Source organism: Eupeodes corollae, chromosome 1, assembly GCF_945859685.1.
Source record: "Eupeodes corollae chromosome 1, idEupCoro1.1, whole genome shotgun sequence".
NCBI classification, from domain to species: domain Eukaryota; kingdom Metazoa; phylum Arthropoda; class Insecta; order Diptera; family Syrphidae; genus Eupeodes; species Eupeodes corollae.
In genome coordinates, this window is record NC_079147.1 from 40816836 (window position 1) to 40838594 (window position 21759).

At 35.5% G+C, this 21759-nt stretch overlaps 1 protein-coding gene across 1 annotated transcript; it reads right to left on the reverse strand.

Moving 5' to 3' along the window:
• Positions 1-898: 898 nt before the first annotated feature.
• LOC129940278 (protein zwilch) lies at positions 899-21261 on the reverse strand. Its single transcript, XM_056048565.1, has 9 exons — positions 21064-21261; positions 9214-9923; positions 8990-9156; positions 8850-8923; positions 8364-8563; positions 8021-8301; positions 7835-7961; positions 1228-1355; positions 899-1157 (listed from the first exon to the last, which is right to left on the reverse strand). The coding sequence occupies exons 1-9, from the start codon at positions 21199-21201 to the stop codon at positions 1087-1089; spliced, it is 1896 nt and encodes a 631-aa protein (XP_055904540.1). The 5' UTR covers positions 21202-21261; the 3' UTR covers positions 899-1086.
• Between the last annotated feature and the right edge of the window lie 498 nt (positions 21262-21759).

A 21759-nucleotide genomic window follows, 5' to 3' on the forward strand; every position in this document is an offset into this window, starting at 1 on the left:
AGAAGAGAGGTGCGTTGGCGTTCACGTTAAATAAAATGATAGAGTTACCAGGGTATTTTCTTATTTGTTGATGGTTAATTTTTGTAAGTTGGGTGATCGAAGCTCCACTGGAGAGAGATCCTGTTTCCTTAACACCGTTTTAAATATCCACCTTCTAAGATATCGTATACATTGATTTGTAAATATAGAAGCAAGTTCTAAAAAAACCTTCTGAAGGGCCTTAAGCATAGTAAAGCAGATGAGAAAAGTTTAGAGACCGGAGAAGCTGTATAGATTTGCATATTTTCAAGCTTATTTGATCTCATAAGATGTTCCTATGGAATAATGTTACATTTTAATCAGTTACAAGAACCAGTATATTAAAATATGGTTTATGTCTTCGAACTCAATAGAAGTAAACTATTACCCGTTTTTATCCTCCATCATTTGCATTTCCTTTGCTTAGCTTAAGTTTAAGGATACCTCACTATAGAAAAATCTCCGAAATTGTTTAGCTTTAAAATACCATTTTGCAATAATTAGTTTTAAAATATATTTTTTAAAATAAAATCTAGGCATATTTGGTTACACTTAGGGGAAACACAAAAATATTATCACATTATACTCTTCAAAAGAGAACTGGGGTGAACATTTGTTTGGCTTCAAAGCAAACTCGATTTCAGCCAAAAACCAACAAAAACTATTATTACTGAAAGCTAGGAAGGTGGGTAGATAGGTAGGTGGGCATTCTTCTAAAAGAGAACATTAATCTCCAAACACAGATTCCTGTCATGTGTTTGTTTTATTTTGTTCTTCACTTTTCTATATTTTTCTTTTTATTTTGTTTTATAATTTTAGTATGTAATTTATTTAAAGGGTGAAATAGAAATGAAAACCGATGAAAGTATTAAAGCTTACATATTTTTATTGTTTCTTTCTTATTCTTACGATAGTTTTTTGTGTGTTTGCTTTTGTTACATGGACATTATATGCATAAACAGGAAATATAAAACAATTAAAAACTAGAATTTATAAAGATTATTATTGTATTTTTGTTTGTTTCCATTTTTTTTATAAAACAAATACTATAATAGAAGGCTTTTGGAGCTAACACCTTCGTGATTTAATTTTCGTATAATTCCAGCAGAAATATACATTTTCTTTTACCATTTCTTTATCTATGGAATATAAAAAAAGACATACATTATTTTATAAATAAATTACATAAACTATCAAATAAATAATTACCGTCCGTTTGATAACATTCAGCTGCATTTGATGGGAATATATTTTCCATAGAGTAGAAAAATGTACTTTGAACTTCTCGAAATGCGTTTTTGGAGAGGAGAGTTATTTTTCGAGAGTTTGGGTCTTTGCTGAAAATGTGAACAAAATTATAAAGTATCTTTTCACAAGTTTAATATTACTATAAAAGTATGGAAAATTTTAAAGTAGTTAAATAAAATCATTTTCTTCACTTTACATTTGCAGTTGTGAATAGTTGCCTAAAATTTTGAAAAAGACAATATAAACTATTTCTAAGCACTAAATCACACAATATGATTTATAATTTTTTACGCAACACATTTTATATACAAATTTACATAACTTAATAAATTTAGTTTTTATAATAAGCGCACACTGAAGGGGGTATTACTACCCTTATTATGTAAAGACACAGTGTGAGCACTAGGAAAAGGAGAGAGAAGTTGAAAGGAGGTGTCGGTGCATATTGGTTTTGAATATTGTAAGGCATACCACATTCGCGTAGTACGGCTAAAGAACGAATCTCTATACTTGACAGTACGACCGAAGGTGGGCTCGAGGGTATACTGATGAACATTCCTAGAAGCGCGAGTAATACGGTTGAACTGTTAAAAGGGGAGGAATGGAATTGGCTATTTCCTTTGTGCATAAACCATTAAAATAACTGTAAAAAAGCGTGAGACAAGAAACTTTACGACGCTGTTCAAGCGACGTTAATGACCCTATGATGGTGTTATCACCGATTAATTTAAATGCTCTACGTTCAATGCTGTCCAAGAGGCTTAAGTAGGTTGCAGGTGCACCATCCCAGATATGGGAGTTATACTCAAGCTTTGGACGTATATAAGTTTTGTAAATAACAGCCAGATCAGATGGAGAGAAAAACTTCTTGCATCACGTTAGAAAACCCAAACATTCCACAAAAGGTGGTTGGTGACACACATACCGAAAGTATCGAGATGTTCAGTCTCTTCGATGCAAACGCCATCCATGGATAATGGCAAGGGGGTGTATCTGGCTTTAACGATACAAGACAGCATTGCGTTTTCGAAGCATTAAATTCTACGCGGTTTTTTAATCCCCATTCAAGAATGCTGTTTAGGTCGGAATTTAATGAGCTTATCATATTTTGTCGTTGCAGTTCCGAAGAATAGGGATGTGATTCTGAAAACGAATTTGAAAAGCTGAGAGTACTATCGTCAGCGAAACAATGTATTGGATTAGAAGTTGCAGACAGAAGATCATTAATAAAAATGACAAAGAGTGTTGGAGATAGAACAGAGCTCTGGGGCACACCAGCATTTATTTTGTAGTTTTCAGCAGGATTCGTGAAAACCGAAAGCACGCATTTTCGATAAGAAAGCCTGATACCAAACCCTATCAAATGCTTTTGAATTATCAAGTGCAATAATCTTACTTTCTCCGTCACACTGCTAGTCATTAAGAAGTTTTTGGTCTTCGAGATATTTCTTAAGCTGATAATTTACCAGTCGATAATTAAAAGGTGGGGAAGATTCGCCTTTTTTGGGAATAGGCTGGACAAATGCAGTTTTCCATCTGCTCGTAACTAGACCAGAGGAGTAGGAAAAATGAAAAAGCTTCTAGCGTTGAAGAAAACTTCTTCAGAACAATAGCGGGGAAACCATTTGGACCAACGGATTTATGTGTATCAAGATCTTTTAGAACTCTCGCCACAGTATATATAAAGTATATTTTTTTAAGAAACCAGAAGTATTCCTTTACCTTCTTTTCATTCTATTAAATTAATTAAATTAATGCATCATATGTACGAGACTGTGCACGTTTCTAAGAACTTTCATGCTTCATCTCTTCCATGCAAACTCTGCTAAACAATAAAGCTAAGAAATACCTTAATGGACGATATCTTCTTAATAATCTAAAAAACTAGTCAACTAGTGCATTTATAATACCGAAAAAACAAGAACAAATCTTTACTTGGACAACATTAGGAAGCGGTGAGATAATTAAACATATTAAATTATTACACATACGTCTATTGATTTTGATGAATTTGTTTTTTCTTCCAAAAAATTACATTTGAAACCAATTCGTATAATATTACAAGCCTGATATCCATCAATTATGTTTTGGTATACCAGGGCTCCGTTTTAACTCCAGCTCTTTTTGTCATAATAATCAATTATCTTCAATTCCATTAAAAAATATTTTGCAAACCTTCATGAACCAAAATAGCAAAATGACACACAAATTTTGGAGGAGCCAAAATTACTATTTGTTCAGCTTAAATCAAGCTTAATAGATAAATTATTTTATTCACAAACTAAGTAATTTATAGCAAAAGGTGGTGTTGGTTTAGAGACGAGGATGAATTCAAATCCAAAAAACAGCTTAAATTGAGTAATGGGTTCATTTAAAAATGCGCCAATGATCTCAACGAAGGTCTGAAAAGAATTTAAACAATATTCTTTCACCCTTTTCCGCAAAATGTAAATATCTAGTTATCTCAAAAAAGAAGCTGGACCTTTCCTATTTGGCTTCAATTATGCTTGATTCCTCTTTAATTTAATTCGTATATAGGTCAAAGAACTTGGCATTAGTGTTCAACCGAAGTTTAACATGGAATAATCATATAAAAGAGGTAGTGGGTAATACATATGGACAGCTCAAAAGTTTACACCACCAAAAACTTGATTAGTTCTTGCAAAGGCTTTAGTTGTACCAGTTTGTTTGTATGGTTGTGAAATGTTTTATAATTGTGATACTGAATTCAAAAGCAAGTTCCAAGTATTCCAAGTTTAATAGTACTCGCTATATACATTAGTAGATTTGAACATATTTTTCATTAGGAAAAAGTTTATTGGGCATGTCTGTTTTCAATAATGTAAATTATTTTTCCTTGTTCTATTTTAAATTATAAATATTTTACATCTCGCTACGATGAAATCCAGTTTTCGGAACCAACAGATCTGCTTGTTTGATTTTACCTCACTTTACCTGCCTTACATCCGAGACAATTTATATTTCTGCTATTCGCATTTTTAATACACTTCCCCACAACTTGAGAGACCTACTTTAAGTTCATAGTACAAAAACTACCAAACTCATTATTGTCCATAAAATTCTCATCAGGCAAACTACAAGTCCATCACGATTTGTATTTTGTATTGTAAAGAAATATTACTTTTCACACAAGGACCCTTTTTGAAAAGAGCATTAAATAAAGTTGTGCAGAAAATAAATAAATCAAAGAGTTATAAAGTTCAGCTTTCATTTGAATGGGAAAAACATGATTAATTGTCATTTTTACATAACTTGACTTAATAGTTAGGGAGATTTTATTAGAATAACTTTTCCGAGGAGCTAACATCGACTCGGACCACTACCTCGTTGTAGCCAAGGTAGCATTTCGGATTTCCAGACCCAAGGCAAAACAGGGAGGTGCTGGGAGAAGGTACAACGTCGAAAGGCTACAATCGCCAGAGATCGCCAAATCTTTTTCCGACCGAGTTACAAGTAACCTCTCTCGAAGTTCTCTGCCGCTAACACAATGTATCGAAAACCAGTGGCAACATTGCCAAGATGCAATCAGAGAAGCCGCCTCTGATGTGCTGGGTTTCAAACAGCCACCAACAAGGCACCCCTGGTTTGATGAGGAATGTCGGCAGGCAAATACAGCCAAACAACAGGCACGCAAATGGGCGCTGCATAAAATGACGAGAGCTGCTCATGAGCTTTATGAGCAGAAGAGGCGAGAGGAACGCCGACTTCTCAGAAGTCAGGAATGAGGTTCGAAAGTTTTATGAACAGGTGAAACGAAATTCACAGGTACATAAACCTAGAACCGAAGGCTGCAAAGACGAAAGTGGAAATATCATAGTGAAACCGCAGTTAATGCTGACGATATGGAAGTACCACTTCTGCAGACTGTATAATGGCGACGACGAACCGAATTCCGTTGTCAGGCAGCATGATCCATTCAACATAGACGACGAAAGCCAACAATCCCGTCCTCCCGACTTAGACGAAGTAAAGATTGCTATATCTAAGTTGAAGTCTAATAAAGCCGCTGGAGCGGATGGCTTGAATGCCGAGCTCTTTAAAGCAGCTGGAGATAAGTTGGTTAGGAGCATGCACCAACTTATCTGTAAGATATGGTCGGAATAAAGCATGCCCGATGAATGGAACCTCAGTATTGTTTGCCTGACCTGAAAAAAGGAGACCCTCTAAACTGCACCAACTAAAGATTAATCAGTCTACTTAACATCGCCTATAAAATCTTCTCTGCCGTAATATGTGAACGTCTAAAGCCCATCGTCAACAACTTGATAGGTCCTTATCAGTGTGGTTTTAGACCAGGAAAGTCCACAGTCGATCAAATATTCACATGACGTCAGATTCTGGAAAAAACCAAAGAACACCAAATCGACACCCACCATCTTTTCATCGATTTCAAGGCCGCATATGACAGCATCAACAGGGACGAGCTGTATAGATACATGTCTAGTTTTGGCATCCCTGCCAAACTCGTCCGTTTGTGCAGGATGACCATGGAGAATTCACGCTGCTATATAAAGGTTGGAAACAACTTTACAGAACCTTTCGATGCCAAAAAAGGTTTTAGATGCGCTGTCATGTGATTTTTTTAACATCGTGCTTAAAGGAATAGTGCAGAGCTCATACGTCAACACTAGAGGCACTATCTTTCAAAGGTCTGTCCAATTATTAGCATATGCTGATGACATTGATATAATCGGAAGAACTCAGCGTGATGTCAATGGGGCTTTTGTGAGTATTGAGGCAGAGGCAGCTTTGACTGTTAATGAGGGCAAAACAAAGTACATGCTGTCGTCAAGAAAGGACATAAATTACCGACGTCTTGGTCAAAACGTCACCATCGACTGACGTAACATTGAGGTAGTCAAGGACTTCGTCTATCTAGGCTCCGCTGTAAACGCAGAAAACAACACGAGCGCTGAGATCAAACGCACAATAACTCTTGCTAACCGCTGTTTCTTTGGACTAAGAAAGCAATTGCGTGGTAAAGTCCTCTCTCGAAGGACCAAAGTGTTGCTATACAGGACCCTTATCACCCCCGTCCTGCTATACGGTGCAGAAGCATGGACCATGACAAAAGCGGATGAAAGGACCTTGGGTCGCTTCGAGAAAAAAGTTCTTCGTGTGATCTATGGTCCCGTATGCATCGAAGGGGAGTGGAGGAGAAGATGAAACGACGTAGACTTAGCCAGAAGGGTAAAAGTCCAACGACTAAGATGGCTGGGTCACGTAGAGCGCATGAAAACCAATGCTCCGGCCTGGAAAGCCTTCGAAACCGCGGATTAGGTGGCGCACACAAGTGGAAGGTGACCTCACCCAACTCGGAGCGCGAAACTGGATACATCTAGTTAAGGACCGAGCTAGATGGAGAAGTTTGTTGGGTGAAGCCGTAGTTCACACAGGACTGTAGCGCCACCTTAAGTAAGTAAGTAAGTGTTTACAAAATTATCTATTTTTATTATTTCTACTTTCACAAACTAGAATTTTGCTTTTCGTGTTATATCGTCTAAATAAGCCCAGAACTTGACTCCCGATCACATAAAGGCCAATGGCCAAAATAAAAATGGTAAAAGAGAGAGCATTTGAAGAAGAAATTGAGCTACTGTTAAAATATGCGGATATATCATCAACTTCTTTTTCTTTTTCAAAGCTCAAGAACTTAAAGGGCACAAAATCTACTAGAATAGTGCTTGTATACCTAAATTTTTTAAAAACCATGTTGTCTAGAGAAAAGGAGAAACTTGCGTACAAAATATTCCTTTTCAATGTCACATTGTCAATATTGTCAACAATATAAAATAACAACCATAAACACTTAAGTTTTCTTCAAGAATGAAACGGTAGGTGTTTAGCCTGTCATCTTAACAGGTCCCAACAGACTCTTGTGGTACATAGCTTTCCTGACAGGTCACAACCTATTGGAGCCCACATTAACAGCATGGGTATCGAACTATTGATTTAGGCGTAAATTTTACTTCGTAGATAGAAACAGAAAGGCAAAACTCTCTAATTAAGGATGGTACAACATTTATAGATAATATATTAACATCCTGGAAACATTATGGATTCATGTAGATTCAATTAACATGTTTTCGTCCATATCTGATGCATCATCATATTAAAATCACTGTAGCGTTTTTCAGACAGAATATTCTGCTCTCCAATGGATCAGAGAAAACTGTACACGTGGCGGAGCAGTTCAACATTCACCTTATTTGGGTATCGGTTCAAAGCGACATTCCAGGAAAAGCTGACAAGAAATGGAACAATCCCAACATCGGTATACCCCCAGCTACTTGTAAATTTATGCTAAAGCATGATTCCATAAAGAAAGTTTGATGCTGAAGGCTCTAAGCAACTCATTTCAGTTGGTAGATTTCGAGCTCCTCCAAACAACTTTTAGAGAAGCTTCATGGATGAAGAAGAACAGGATACAGTGCCTCACTTTCTATGTTCATGCCTTGCCACAAAGACGAAGACTTCAACTTGTAGACTTTTCTACAACGATCCTAGTTTATAGCTTAACAGACTTTATAATTTTTGCGTTACTCACCCTTCCAAATGTTGGCTAACGCTTTCCGAAGCTAGAGGAATTTCAATTTTATCCACGAGTGAGTCATCAATGGTTTTATAAGTTCGAGGTTGTTTCTTAAGTAATTGCTCACAAACATAAACGTGGACTTAAAAAATAAAAATGTTATTGAAACAAATAAAAGATTGATTTTATAAAAAATCATACCATTTTCTAAATTCAAATTAATCTGAATTAATAGCAAATGTTCCAAAGCCAAGTGAATTTGCAAAAGACGTGCCAACTTTGTCTCCACATCAGTTTGATTAAAAACACTATTTTGAAATCCAACAACATCAGAGTCTCGATTCTTTTTCGTCCCATTCGAATTGCTGTGTAAAAAAGTTTTTCGATGTGATGATGGTGTTGCATCTGGTCTTATAGCACTACGAATAGACTTCCTAATGTTCATTTGTATTTCACCTGAATCAGCTTCTTCTGCTTTGGGCCTTCATTTATCACAGTCATTAAATTAAAGTGTTATTGAAAAGAAAATGACTTCAATACTTACGCATATGTGGCTTTTAAATCTTTGGAACTACACATTTTACATTCGGTAAATATGAACTCATAGTCTTTTAGCAATTTTTCTAAGCCGATTTCTAGAAGTAGTTCCAACGGCTCTGAACCAGTCAGGCATGGTATGGCCAAACGTTGTTGCGAGACCTCGTTAATTATTTCCGCCAATCTATTGTGATTCGTTGGTAGATTCTAAAAATAAAATTGTAGATAAAAATACACATTTAACATTTTAACCTTAAGAAAGTGATTAGCGCCAAAAGAAACACAAAAATTAAACAATTTACTATGCACGAGAGTACGTGCAGTGCAACAATAAGACGATAGCAAGAAATCAATGAATCAATAGACAACGAGTTTGTCCTTATTAGATTATTATTTGAACATTTTTGTTTGTGTGTAAAACTTAACCATGAGGAATGTGAGGGTATAAAAACTTGTAGCAAACCGGAAATATTAGCGCATGTTGAGCACTTACCACGATATTGCATTTGGCTGCACATTGGAAAACGTAGTTAAGCGCCTGCTTAAGGTCTCTGTATGACGAACAACCTGGAGAGAAAAGTTCGGGGTTAATCATTGGAACAAAAGTTTATAGGAAAAATCGGTGGTATTTACATTTGAGGACTTCCCATAGTTTATCAGTGAGGTCAGTTAGCGTACGTTCTTTGGCCCTTTGGACAACAGCTTCAATTTCAAAACAAGTTCCCTCCATATCGAAGATTCCTGAGAGCTCTGTCATGATGCTAAAAACGTTTTCCTTCAAAGTATCCATTTCGATACCCCTGCAAAGGAAAAATCTTATAAAACTTTAACTAGAAGACGACGTGACGTGAGCAAACCTTCCACAACGATAAATTGGGTCACTATTATCTTTGATGTTTTCCTTAAAATCAACAATATCTTCCTTGATGTAGGCTAAAATCCTCAATTGATTCAGGAAGTCCTCAGTCAGAGACGAACAATCGCTGACAGAGAAGGTCTGATAGAGAACTACATCACTGTTCTTAAGATTATTCAAAGATGGAGCCATCGAGGCTGTGGACCATGAAACTTTCAAACTTATATTCGATTTGATGTGGAAAAGGTTCTCAATTTGTGTTGTAATCTTTGAGTTTCTATTGATCAACTGCATATGGTGTTCAAATATGTTTTGCGATGTTACATTTGCAGTTGGAATGACTCCTTTGAAGACAATCATACCGCGGATATTTGACTTCGGCTCGAATTCCATTTCGATGAGAACTGTTTTTTCGCTATCCGCACCGGAACAGAGTATCCAGACAGACCCTTGACAGGTGAGACTTTCTTTTTGAAAATTAAAATCCGTTAGTATAGATCGAGCCAAGTCGAGTCGAAGACCTTTGTAGCATTCTTCGTCCAGGGACCAAGGTGTATCGGAGGAGTATTTTAGATCGATTGATATGTCAATGGCATCGACGACACAATCATCTTTGAGTGGTGATCCTGTAAGGTTGAGGTCGGTGTCTTGTTTGATGTTCAATTTCGAGGGCGAAACAAAATTCGAGACGTACTTTAGTTTGCTTTTATCCTGAATTGAAAAAAGGAATGATTTTCTGTTAAATTGATAAACAACTAAGATACATCGTTTTCGTATAAAAAAAAAGGTGATAGGGGAAAAATACTCTTATTTGTTACTCCTTTTCTTGACCAAAGGGGCCCCTATGGTATGATAATGATAACACAATAATATTTTGTTTTAAATGGTCTCAATATTTTTTTTACATTTTTCAAGGCCATCATTAAATTTTTGTATGAGTTTCTATTAATTTTGAAACATTTTTCGACACCACTTGAAATAATTTTGAAACATAAGTTAGACGTAGAAAATCTTTGTCTATGATATTTTGTATGTTTGGAACCTAATTCAAACCAAAGCTGTACGTGTACGTTGGACCACCGACACTTCTACTCTATGTTTTGAGTCTTTAGAAATTCAGTTTTTTAACCAGTTTCTTGGGTTTCTTTTTTGATGATGACAAATTATTTGGCATATTTTATATACTGTCCCCATTAAAAAAGATTTTAAGAGCACGAACATTTTTTGCTTGATTTTGTTTATCTTGAAACACCTGAACCTATATATACATAAATAAAACTATAGGATGTCAGTTGAATATAAATCGTGGATTTAAGCAGATCTTGAAAATCCAATACAAAAATCATTGCACAAAACTGAACTCTTTTATAAAATTTGTGTATTAAGACAAAATTCCAAAATGCTGTAAGAAAAATCAGTTGCGCTTGAATACCGAAACATTCTGAGGGTGGTAATTCTGAAACATGGCTAACTTTTCAGCGCTCTATAGAAAAAAACACTCTTTATGCAAAAAGATGTCTAGAGAGGTCTGCCGAAGTACCAGATTATAATATTGACGATAAATTATTATTCATTATTATTTCTGCAAATCACTGCAGACGTCATCTAGAAATCTAATAAAAAATCAATATGGAATACTTTCCATGTGGTTTTGGGGTCGTTAATTTTTGGGTACCACATTTAGTGCCTTACTCAAATGTCCTGAATTTGTGTGTATGATCCTTTGACCTACAAGTCCACTTAGGGAAGAATACATTTTCTTTAGTCTAGACATAGAATTATCTAAAGTATGAACAAACTACTTTCATGAATAATTAGTTCCATGAAATGTTTGTTGATTTTTATTGGATATTTTACAGAATCAAATTTTAAATTTGTTTTGTCTGCGTTGGTCTAAATAAATTGCTTTAAACAAGCTAAAGAAGGGCTTACAGCTTACATTTGACTAAGTATGTTTAAAAATTTAATTTAATTATTAGTTTATTTAAAGCTTATGTGTAACCTTGTTACATTTGGATGAATAGGTTAGTAAACAAATAAACTAAATCTGTTTCCGGAATAGCTTTGCGAAGTCTATCAAAAATTGGTATATTAGCGTTTTGTCTCGGTATTTGCACTTGGACTCATTAGTTAACGATTGAAAAAACCTAGTTAATACGCAACTTTTGTTTTTGTGCGGTTCAACAAGTTTTATGACAAAAATTTAATGTGAAACATGTGCCACCAGATTAAAGTTTTTAATTATAAAGGCTGGAAAAAGGTTTCCTCGGGTAAGGTTAATTTTTTTTTATAAGAATAGTATTTTAATACAAATTCTATTTACACATAAGTAGAAGACAATGCACACCTTTTTGGACTGTATTTTGAATATTTGTATGAATATAGTATTTAAATATATTTGTTTAAACAACAAACATCTACCTATTATTATTAAATTAAATTAGTATTGCTATTTGTGGATTATTTAATCAAGCAAATCTCTAGGAGACTTAAAGAGGGAACGAAGGATGGAACAGTTCGTAGTAATTGATAGATCACTGAAGAAATCATGTTAAAAACTAGAAAAATTAATATTTCTAATAACACATTATTAATTTCAACTATTTTATCTAGAAGCTTTGGAATCGATGCTAGTTTACTAATGGGACGGTAATTGGAAATCGGGTTTTTGGGCCTGAACACGGATTAATGTAAGAATTTTTCCATTCGTTGAGGAAGTGATAGCTTAAAAAAAGAGACTGATTAAAAATCATTTGAAGTGGTTAGCTAACAAATTCACAGCAATGCTTTAAACCAATTCAGTGAAAGTCGAGGTAGATTGATAGTTCTAGTTCAATCAGAGCATTTCTAAAATCTTCTTAATTACAATAAAAACTATAGCAATCTGTTATAGGTACGAAGTCTTTAAAATCATAATTATTGCCTTCAAAAATATCTGAATTCTTCTAAATATTTTGATCACTGGAAATAACATTATTATAAAACCAATAGACTTACGCTTCAAGTTTACAAATTTTCAAAATTGTCTTTAAGTTGTTCTCGATTAAATTTATATGACTACTAAACCACTTTAAAGGTTTATTTATAAGCCAAATAGAAACATATACTTTTCAACTCTTTTGTCAGTTATAGAAGAAGTCTCGTTGGGTTTCCCTAATACTCGTTTTAAAGTCAGCAATAAATCCAAATTTTTTGGAAGTGTTCTGGACCTAAATATTACTGATCATAAATCGATCATTTTATTTAATGAGTTACAAAATAATCGGAATTCTACTTCAGTAACACAAAGAAAAGAGCATTATACCACCGATTACATATTATTGCGGAATATTTTGAAGCATGAATTTTGGGATCAGGTTTATTCGGAAACGGACCCATCAACTTCGTTTGCTATTTTTATCACAATCTTGCAAAAACATATAGAGTCATGTACTTCTGTGTCGATACAAAATTCTAATAAAACCAAATTTTTAAAGCCTTGGATGAACAAGAGTCTCCTTAAGCAGATTAAAAAAAAGAACACAATTGGTATTAAGCTAAAAAAATATCCAAATAATGTAAAGCTAAAAAAGTATTACCTCACACTTTGTAAAGCCGTTAGTACAAATGTTGAATTGACTCGCGAAAAGTATTATTGTAACTTATTTGAAATGATATATCATTTACCTACCAGTCTAATTCGGATTTTATTTGTGTTTTACTAATTGAAGAAGATCTCGAAGTTCTAAGGACTTGGTTTTCTAACCATAAGTTAATAATTAGTGAAAAAACTAAATTCATGACTTTTAAAACATCTGGCCATCCAGTCTGTAATCACAATTTATTTTTTCATGCTTCGAGTTGTAGGCAATTTAGCTTTCCAATTCACAATTGTGGTAAACCTAATTTCCAAAATAAATATTCCTGTTCCAATTCTTGTTTCAAAATTGATTCTGTGAATAATTTTAAATATTTAGGTGTAACAATTGATTCAAACCTTAATTGGAAAGATCATAGTTACAACATCAAGAATCATTTGATGCTCATAACGCGAAAAATGTATCTTTTAAAACCATTCTGCTCTAAAAAGGTTCTAACTTCAATATATTATGGTCTTGCGCACTCTAAATTACAATATGGGTTATCTAGCTGGGGTGGTTCCTATGCAAATACTTTTAGACCGTTATTGATTGCCCAAAAACATCTTATTAGAATTATTTGCAACAAAAATCGTTATACTGAAAGTTGGCCTTTATACAAGGAATTGCGGATTCTACCTTTGAGACATCTGTATATTTTCAAAGTACTTAAAGAATTTTTCAAGCAAAGCGTAGTAGAAACTCGCAGTTATATAATCTAAGAATAAACAACATGCACCTTGTCAATGAACCCACTGCCAATAAGACTCATTTCTCTAACTTTTATACTGCCGCAGCACCAAAGTCATTTAATAAATTACCTTTGTCTATCAGAACAATTCAAAACTTAAACTATTTCTTAAAAAAACTAAAAGACTGGTTTTTTACAATTGATTTAAATTCTATTGATAACTATTATTAAATTTTGTATCATAGTTTTATAATCATAAAAAATGTACCATTTTGTTGTTATTTTTGAATGAATTTTATGATGAATTATTTATTACCTATGAATGTATGTATATACCTACTCTTTTTATATTCAGTTATTCTATCTTTAAAATATTTATTGATTTACTTAACTCATTGAACCATTGTTTTATTATTTGTATTGCTGATTGTCACCCCACAACAGTTTCTAATTATTGTAAAATTAAAATTAAATAACAATGTATCATTCAATACTAACTTTCAAGTTAAAGAATGATAGCTATTATTTATTCCTTTTTTTTACACTTGCTATTGTACTAGTTTTAAGTTGGAAATGAAAAAATGATTGAATAAAATGTTTCTAATTCTTAAAAAAAAAAAAAAAAAATTCTAATTCTAATATTGTATTATGCGGAGACTTCAATTGCAACTTATTGAATACCAATACTTTGACTGATAGCATGCGATCGCTCAGTTTAAATCCAGTTAACACCACGAATCCAACTCATTTTTTTGATAGTGGGGCAACTCTGCTTGACTTGTTTTTTGTAAGTGACATAGACGATGTAGCCTTGTATAATCAACTTTCCGTACCTGCCTGTCCAAAACACGACTTAATTTTTTTAACAATCAAATTTAATCTCGAATATTCTGACAAAAAAATATCATACCGTGAATTCAAAAACATTAACTTTCAGTATCTTGAAGATCATACTAGACTCATCAATTGGGAGAGTATATTTTCTATGCCCTCCACTAACTAACAATGGCAATTCTTAACAAATAATATCCAAACCCTTTTCGATACGCATGTTCCTTTGAAAACAAAAACTCTAAATTCTAATGATAAACCATGGTTCACGCAAAATATTATACTGTTGATGCAACAACGAGATAATGCATATAACAACTGAAAGCGATATCGGTTGACCGAATTGCGACGCTTCTTTTGTTAATTAGAAACAAAGTCACAACTGAAATCCGTTTAGCCAAATCTCAAATTTTGTCTAATCAACTGAGTTCTTCATTAAACGGACGTAAATTGTGGAGGAACTTGGGAAACGTTGGTATTGGTAAGGCAAGAAATATGCCTACTAACGATGTTGATGTAAACTCACTTAATAAAACTTTCATCTCAGTTCCATCAACCGGGGCGACTTTCTTTGATAACATTTCATTTAGGGAACATTTAGAATACTCTTGTTTCAGTTTTTGTTCGGTGGATGCTGCCGATATTGTTGAAAGTCTGCTTTTAGTGAAGTGAAGTGCTGTCGGTCTGAACAATATTAACCCCAAATTTTTAAAAATAATCTTTCCAATTTTACTATTTTGATGTCAGGAGTTTTTCCGGACATTTGCAAGTCAGCAAAAATCATACCACTTCCTAAAAATTCTAAGGGATCTAAATATAAACCTATCTCAATTCTACCCTATTTGTCTAAAGTCTTTGAGAGAATTTTACAGCGACAAATCAACGCTTACCTTGCAGCAAACTCCTTGCTCGCTCCTAAACAATCTGGTTTTCGGAAGCAGCACAGCTGTACAACAGCACTACTTTGCGTGACCGAAGAAATAAGACAAGCGCTGGATAAGGGTGATGTAACTTTCTTAGTTTTGCTCGACTTTTAGAAGGCTTTTGACACTGTCAACCACGTAATTCTGTGTAAAAAACTTACGCAGCAGTTTAATTTTTCGGCAAGCTCTGCCAAGCTCGTTTATTCTTACTTGTCTAACAGAAAACAAGCAGTTCAAATTGGTGACTGTCTGTCTAGTTTTTTACCTATTTCGTCCGGTGTTCCTCAAGGGTCGATTTTGGGTCCTCTACTATTCTGTATCTATGTAAATGAACTTCCAGGTCTAATCAAAAACTGTTCCTGTCATCTGTACGCCGACGACTTTCAACTTTATTTCAGTTGTCCCCTGGGACTTATTGAGCATGGCACCACTAATATCAATGAGGATCTTGAGACTATTTCAAACTGGTGTCACTTAAATGGTCTTTTTTGAACCCTAAGAAATCTAAATGCATAGTAATCTCCAAAAAGATTCTTGATCTCTCTTACTTTCCTTCGATTTTTTAAGTAATGCCTCCATTGAATATGTTGAAACTGCCAAAAATCTTGGTGTTAACTTTAATCGCTCTTTAACTTGGGACAACCATATAGATGGAACTATAGGCAAAGTTTATGGTGCCCTACGTACTTTATGGGTAACCCAGTATTTTACACCAGTAAACACACGCATGCTGCTTGCCAAGACCTTGTTATTACCAATTTATGGTTGTGAACTATATTGCTATTGTTGTTATGAAAGTATACGTAAACTTAATGTCACTTTTAACAATATTGTTCGCTATGTCTTTGGCTTACGAAGATATGATCGTGTATCCAATTTTGCTACCCTGTTGCTTGTTATGACCTTTGATAACTACCTTAAACTTCGTAGTTTGTTGCTATTCGCTGATGTACTGCTTACACACCAACCACAATACTGTTTTGACAAGATAAATTACCCTACCTCTAGTAGATCTCGTCAATTGATTCATCCTCGCTTCACATGTTTAACATCCGAACGTCAATTCTTTATAAACTCAGTCCGACTCTGGAACTCTCTTCCTCGCGCTATTACGGAAATCCAAAACGCAACAAGAATTAATAAGGCTCTTAAAGATCATTTTTCACATAGCATTTAAATACTTGAATTATTTTTTGCAAATGTATATTTCTGATACTCTAACTTGTTCTTTTTTCTTTTTTCGCAATACTTAGCTTCAATCGTGTACTCGTATTATAATATGAGATACTGAATTATTAGCTTGCTCTATCAATTTGTATTATTAGCTTGTAACTATTTTATAAGATATTGTATCTTACAGTTATTAAATTAAATAAATGAAACCAAATTTTGCAAGAAATACATATTCTCTTCAAAGATGTGATAGTTGTAAAAAACGTTTTCGTTCTTCTATACTTTTAAAAATCTTTATTCTAAACGTATTTTTAATCCACGCAATCTTATATTTGTATCCGAGGAAGCGAATTAGTTTGTAAGTAAAGTGCTTTAAACAACTAAACACAGAAACTTGTAAAAAATATTTAAAAATAATATTAATACTAAGTAAAATAATATTAATACTAAGTAAGTTAATCTAAGTACCAAACTTAATAAGAATACAATTGATTTAAGTTGACAGAATGGAAATGATATCTAAATTGATTGAAGGTGTGAATAGCTTTATAAATTTTAAAGCAAACATTTCTGATCAATTCTGAAATGGCAACGTGATAAATTGAATTCGAATATAAATAAAGACTCACATGGAATAAAATTTGAAAGCTAAAGTTATAACAAAAATATTAGGTTGCAAATTACAAATAATTTATAACAAAGAGACATTTTTAATATGATCAGGAATTTTGGCATTCTTTCGTTTTTTGATCTTCACCTTAGCACATTTGATGAAAAATTGTATTTATCGCATTTAAAACAAAGGTTGTTTTTTTGTAGTACCCGTGGCATGATGGTTAGTGCGTTGGGCTGTCATGCGACAGGTCTTGGGTTCGATCCCTGCCTGTGCCACCTAAAGTTTTATTCACCGGTACTGCCTCTTGAGGGGAATTGCCAAATTCTCCAAGAGTAATTCTTGTTATAAAAAAGGGCTTTTTCAAATTAGCCGTTCGGATTTGGCATATAAACTGTAGGTCCCCTCCATACTTGAATTACTCGCACACAGGAATGGCTGAGAGTTGTAAGTCACTAGGCCCTGGTTCTGCGATATTTACTATGGTGACTGCTACCACGAAAACCAACAGCGCTTATTTGGATGCGGCTTCGTCATTGGAGCCAGACTTGGGCAAAAAGTCTTGAGCTATAGGTGCATCAATGAGCGCCTCATGACCATACGCATCAAGGCTAAATTCGACAACATCAGCCTGATATGCGTGCACGCCCCCACAGAAGAGAAAGACGACAACACCAAAGATATGTTCTTCGAGTTTTTAGACAAAACATATGAGCAGGGTTCTAATGCCAAGCTAGGAAGGGAAGAATAATCGGGAAGAACAGCCTACATGACAACACTTCCGACAACGGATTCAGGCTCACAGATTTTGCTGCGGGGCGAAACGTCATGGTAGCCAGACGCGTTTTCCACACCTCAACATCCACAAAGGAACTTGGACTTCTCCAGATCAATCTACCGTCAACCAGATTGACCATATTGCGATCGACGCCAGACTCGCTTCCAGCATCACGGATGTACGAACTTTCCGAGGAGCTAACATCGACTCGGACCTCTACCTCTTTTTAGCCAAGGTAGCACTTCGAGTTTCCAGACCCAAGGCAAAACAGGGAGATGCTGGGAGAAGGTACAACGTCAAACGTCTACAATAGCAAGAGATCGCCAAATCCTTTTCCGACCGAGTTACAAATAACCTCTCTCGCAGTTCTCTGCCGCCAACTCAAGATATCGAAAACCAGTGGCAACATGCAAAGATGCAATTAGAGAAGCCGCCTCTGACGTACTGGGTTTCAGGCAGCCACCAATAAGGAAGGAACCGCTGGTTTGATGAGGAATGTCGCAGGTAAATTCAGCCAAACATCAGGCACGCAAAGCGGTGATGGATAAAAGGAGCTGCTCATGTCCTCTATGAGCAGAAGAGGCGAGAGGAACACCGACTTCTCAAAAGAAAAGGTGTTGAGAGGTTCAAAAGCCGAAATGAAGTTCGAAAGTTTTATGAAATGAAATTCACAAGTACGTATACCTCGAACAGAAGGCTGCAAAGACGAAAGTGAAATCATCATAGTGGAACCGCAGTCAATGCTGAGGATATGGAAGGACCACTTCTGCATACTGTATAACGGCGACGACGAACCGAATTCCGCTGTCAGGCAGGATGATCCATTCAACATGGCCAATGAAAGCCAACAATCCCGTAATCGCGACTTAGACGAAGTAAAGATTGCCATATCTAAGCTGAAGTCTAATAAATCCACTGGAGCAGATGGCTTGAATGCCGAGCTCTTTAAAGCAGCTGGAGATAAGTTGGTTAGGAGCATGCACCAACTTATCTGTAAGGTATGGTCGGAAGAAAGCATGCCCGATGAATGGAACCTCAGTATATTTTGCCCGATCCTGAAAAAAGGAGACCCTCTTAACTGCACCAACTATAAAGGAATAAGTCTACTTAACATCTCCTACAAAACCTTCTCTGCCATAATATGTGAACGTCTAAAGCCCATCGTCAAAAACCTGATAGGTCCTTATCAGTGTGGTTTTAGACCAGAAGAGTCCACAGTCGATCAAATATTCAGATTACGGCAGGTCCTGGAAAAAAACCAAGAACAGCAAATCGACACCCACCATCTTTTCATCGATTTCAAGGCCGCATATGACAGCATCTACAGGGACGAGCTGTATAGAGCCATGTCTAGTTTTGGCATCCCTGTCAAGCTCGTCCGTTTATGCAGGATGACCATGGAGAATTCACGCGGCTCCATAAATGTTGGCAACAACTTAACAGAACCTTTCGATGCCAAAAAAGGTTTTAGATGCGCTGTCATGCGATTTTTTTAACATCGTGCTTGAAAGAATAGTGCAGAGCTCACACGTCAACACTAGAGGCACTATCTTTAAAAAGTCTGTCCAATTATTAGCATATGCTGATGACATTGACATAATCGGAAGAACTCAGCGTGATGTCAATGGGGCTTTTGTGAGTTTTGAGGCAGAGGCGGCAAAAATGGGTTTAACGGTTAATGAGGGCAGAACAAAGTACATGCTGTCGTCTAGAAAGGACATACAACACCGACGTTTTGGTCAAAACGTCACAATCGACAGACGTAACTTTGAGGTAGTCAAGGACTTCGTCTACCTAGGCTCCGCTGTTAACGCAGAAAACAACACCAGCGCTGAGATCAAACGGAGAATAACTCCTGCTAACCGCTGTTTCTTTGGGCTAAGAAAGCAATTGAGTGGTAAAGTCCTCTCTCGAGGGACCAAAGTGTTGCTATATAAGACCCTTATCATCCCCGTCCTGCTATACGGTGCAGAAGCATGGACCATGACAAAAGCGGATGAAAGCACCTTGGGCCGCTACGAGAGAAAAGTTCTTCGTGTGGTCTATGGTCCCGTATGCATCGAAGGGGAGTGGAGGAGAAGATGGAACGACGAGCTGTACGGGCTTTACAGCAACGTAGACTTAGCCAGAAGGGTAAAAGTCCAACGACTAAGATGACTAGGTCATGTAGAGCGCATGGAAACCAATGCTCCGGCCCGAAAAGTCTTCGAATCCACACCCACAGGACTGCGCAGTAGAGGAAGACCGCGAATCAGGTGGCGCGCACAAGTGGAAGTGACAACTTGGAGCCCGAAACTGGAGACAGCTAGCTAGGGACCGAACCAGATGGAGAAGTTTGTTGGATGAGGCCCTAGTTCACACAGGACTGTAGCGCCACCTTAATTAAGTAAGTAAGAATGCAATGCATTGCTCGGGTTCCAGTATTTGCCTCCTATACTATCAATTTTGCGGTACCTGAAAATAGATAGTTCTGAATTTAGGATTCATGTACCTAACCCAAGTGTAGCTAATGACTTATGATATACTTATTCTAAGATTCTTACAGGTTCTGTGAAGAAATTTGCTGTTAGTTTTAACAACACAATCTTAGAATAAAATTAAAATTAATCAAGTACATTCTTCTTGCCAGGGGTCTTGGGACAAATCCCTACCTGACAAATCCTCCAAGAGTAGTTCATATAAATTGCATTCTTTCCTGAAATGACTTCAACACAGGGATGGAAAGTTGTAAGTCACTGGTCTATGGGCTGTTGCGCCATCTAATTTATTTAATTTAACATCATAAACAACTTACCAAAAAATCAGAACTTCCATATTTAACGCATTTAAACGACAAAGATTATTTATTACTAAGAACCCACGTCTTTACAGTAATTTAAATAGGTTGTGGGTGGTTATGGTCCTATATAGTAGGGATGAGAAACAACAGATCATACTCTTCTAATCAAACTCTGAGTACGATATGAACGTCACTTAAAGACTGGCCACAGAATAGAATTTACTAGTCGTCATATTAAGTTTTTTGTTTGATATTTTTAAAAATAGATTTTATATCGGATAGTAAAGTTTAGGCCACTTGACTCCGATTTAGGAGAGCAACAAAAATCTATTTTTAAAGATAGTTTTTTAAAGCTAAAAGACTCTTTCAAGTCTGGCTAAGTTTTATGAAATGTTCTAATCAATGCCAAGAAATAGATTTACAAACATTTGTTTTATTAAACTTACCTCTTCATAAACAAATATAACTTTCTTGGTTTCGCCGGTAATTTTTTGCAAGTAAGAAACCGGCGAGCTGTACATTATTCCACAATCGCTAAAGTTCCGACGCATCAATGCGTAAAGGTTTGCTAAATTTGAAACCATTATACAAAATTGTTAATAAATAATTTAATTAGAACTAAAAGAAATTGCTATGAACTAAAATAAAACAATGTTTGCAATTTGCAAAATAAATCAAAGCAAAACATAAATTGTCAAAATTGAATTTGAAAACAAAATAACAGGCGCCAATGAGCATATCTGTCAATTTATAGTTGTAGTTTATCTATTGGCCAACAGATGGCTTCAAGCGTTACACTGGAGTTCAAAAAATAAGCAACAAAAATGTGGAAATACTTAAGTTCAAGTTTCGCCATCAAAATCACAAATCCACCTTTTAATAAGAATTGTTTCCATCAAAACACTCGCAACAATTCTTAATCCACACGAATATCTTGTTTTCTAGAAATCCAAATCGGTAGGTCGAGGCAATTGTTGTTGGGGTGTTTCTGCTCAATAAACTGTTGAAGTTTGGAAACCCATATACTCCAAATGAATCAACAAAGGTCCATTGCATGTGTGGAATTGATCGGTGGTTAATGTCCAGTTAAGAAGTTTATAAGACATTGATGTAGACCTTTTAGATAAAGGCACAAACTTTGC

Excerpts from the sequence above, each read along its gene's own strand:
- LOC129940278 (XM_056048565.1), bottom strand. The coding sequence starts at position 21,201 with ATGGTTTCAAATTTAGCAAACCTTTACGCATTGATGCGTCGGAACTTT. Across the intron at positions 8,564-8,849 it reads CAGCCAAATGCAATATCGTG|AATCTACCAACGAATCACAA; the intron begins GTAAGTGCTCAA and ends TTTTATTTTTAG. Across the intron at positions 8,302-8,363 it reads GATTTAAAAGCCACATATGC|GCCCAAAGCAGAAGAAGCTG; the intron begins GTAAGTATTGAA and ends TGATAAATGAAG.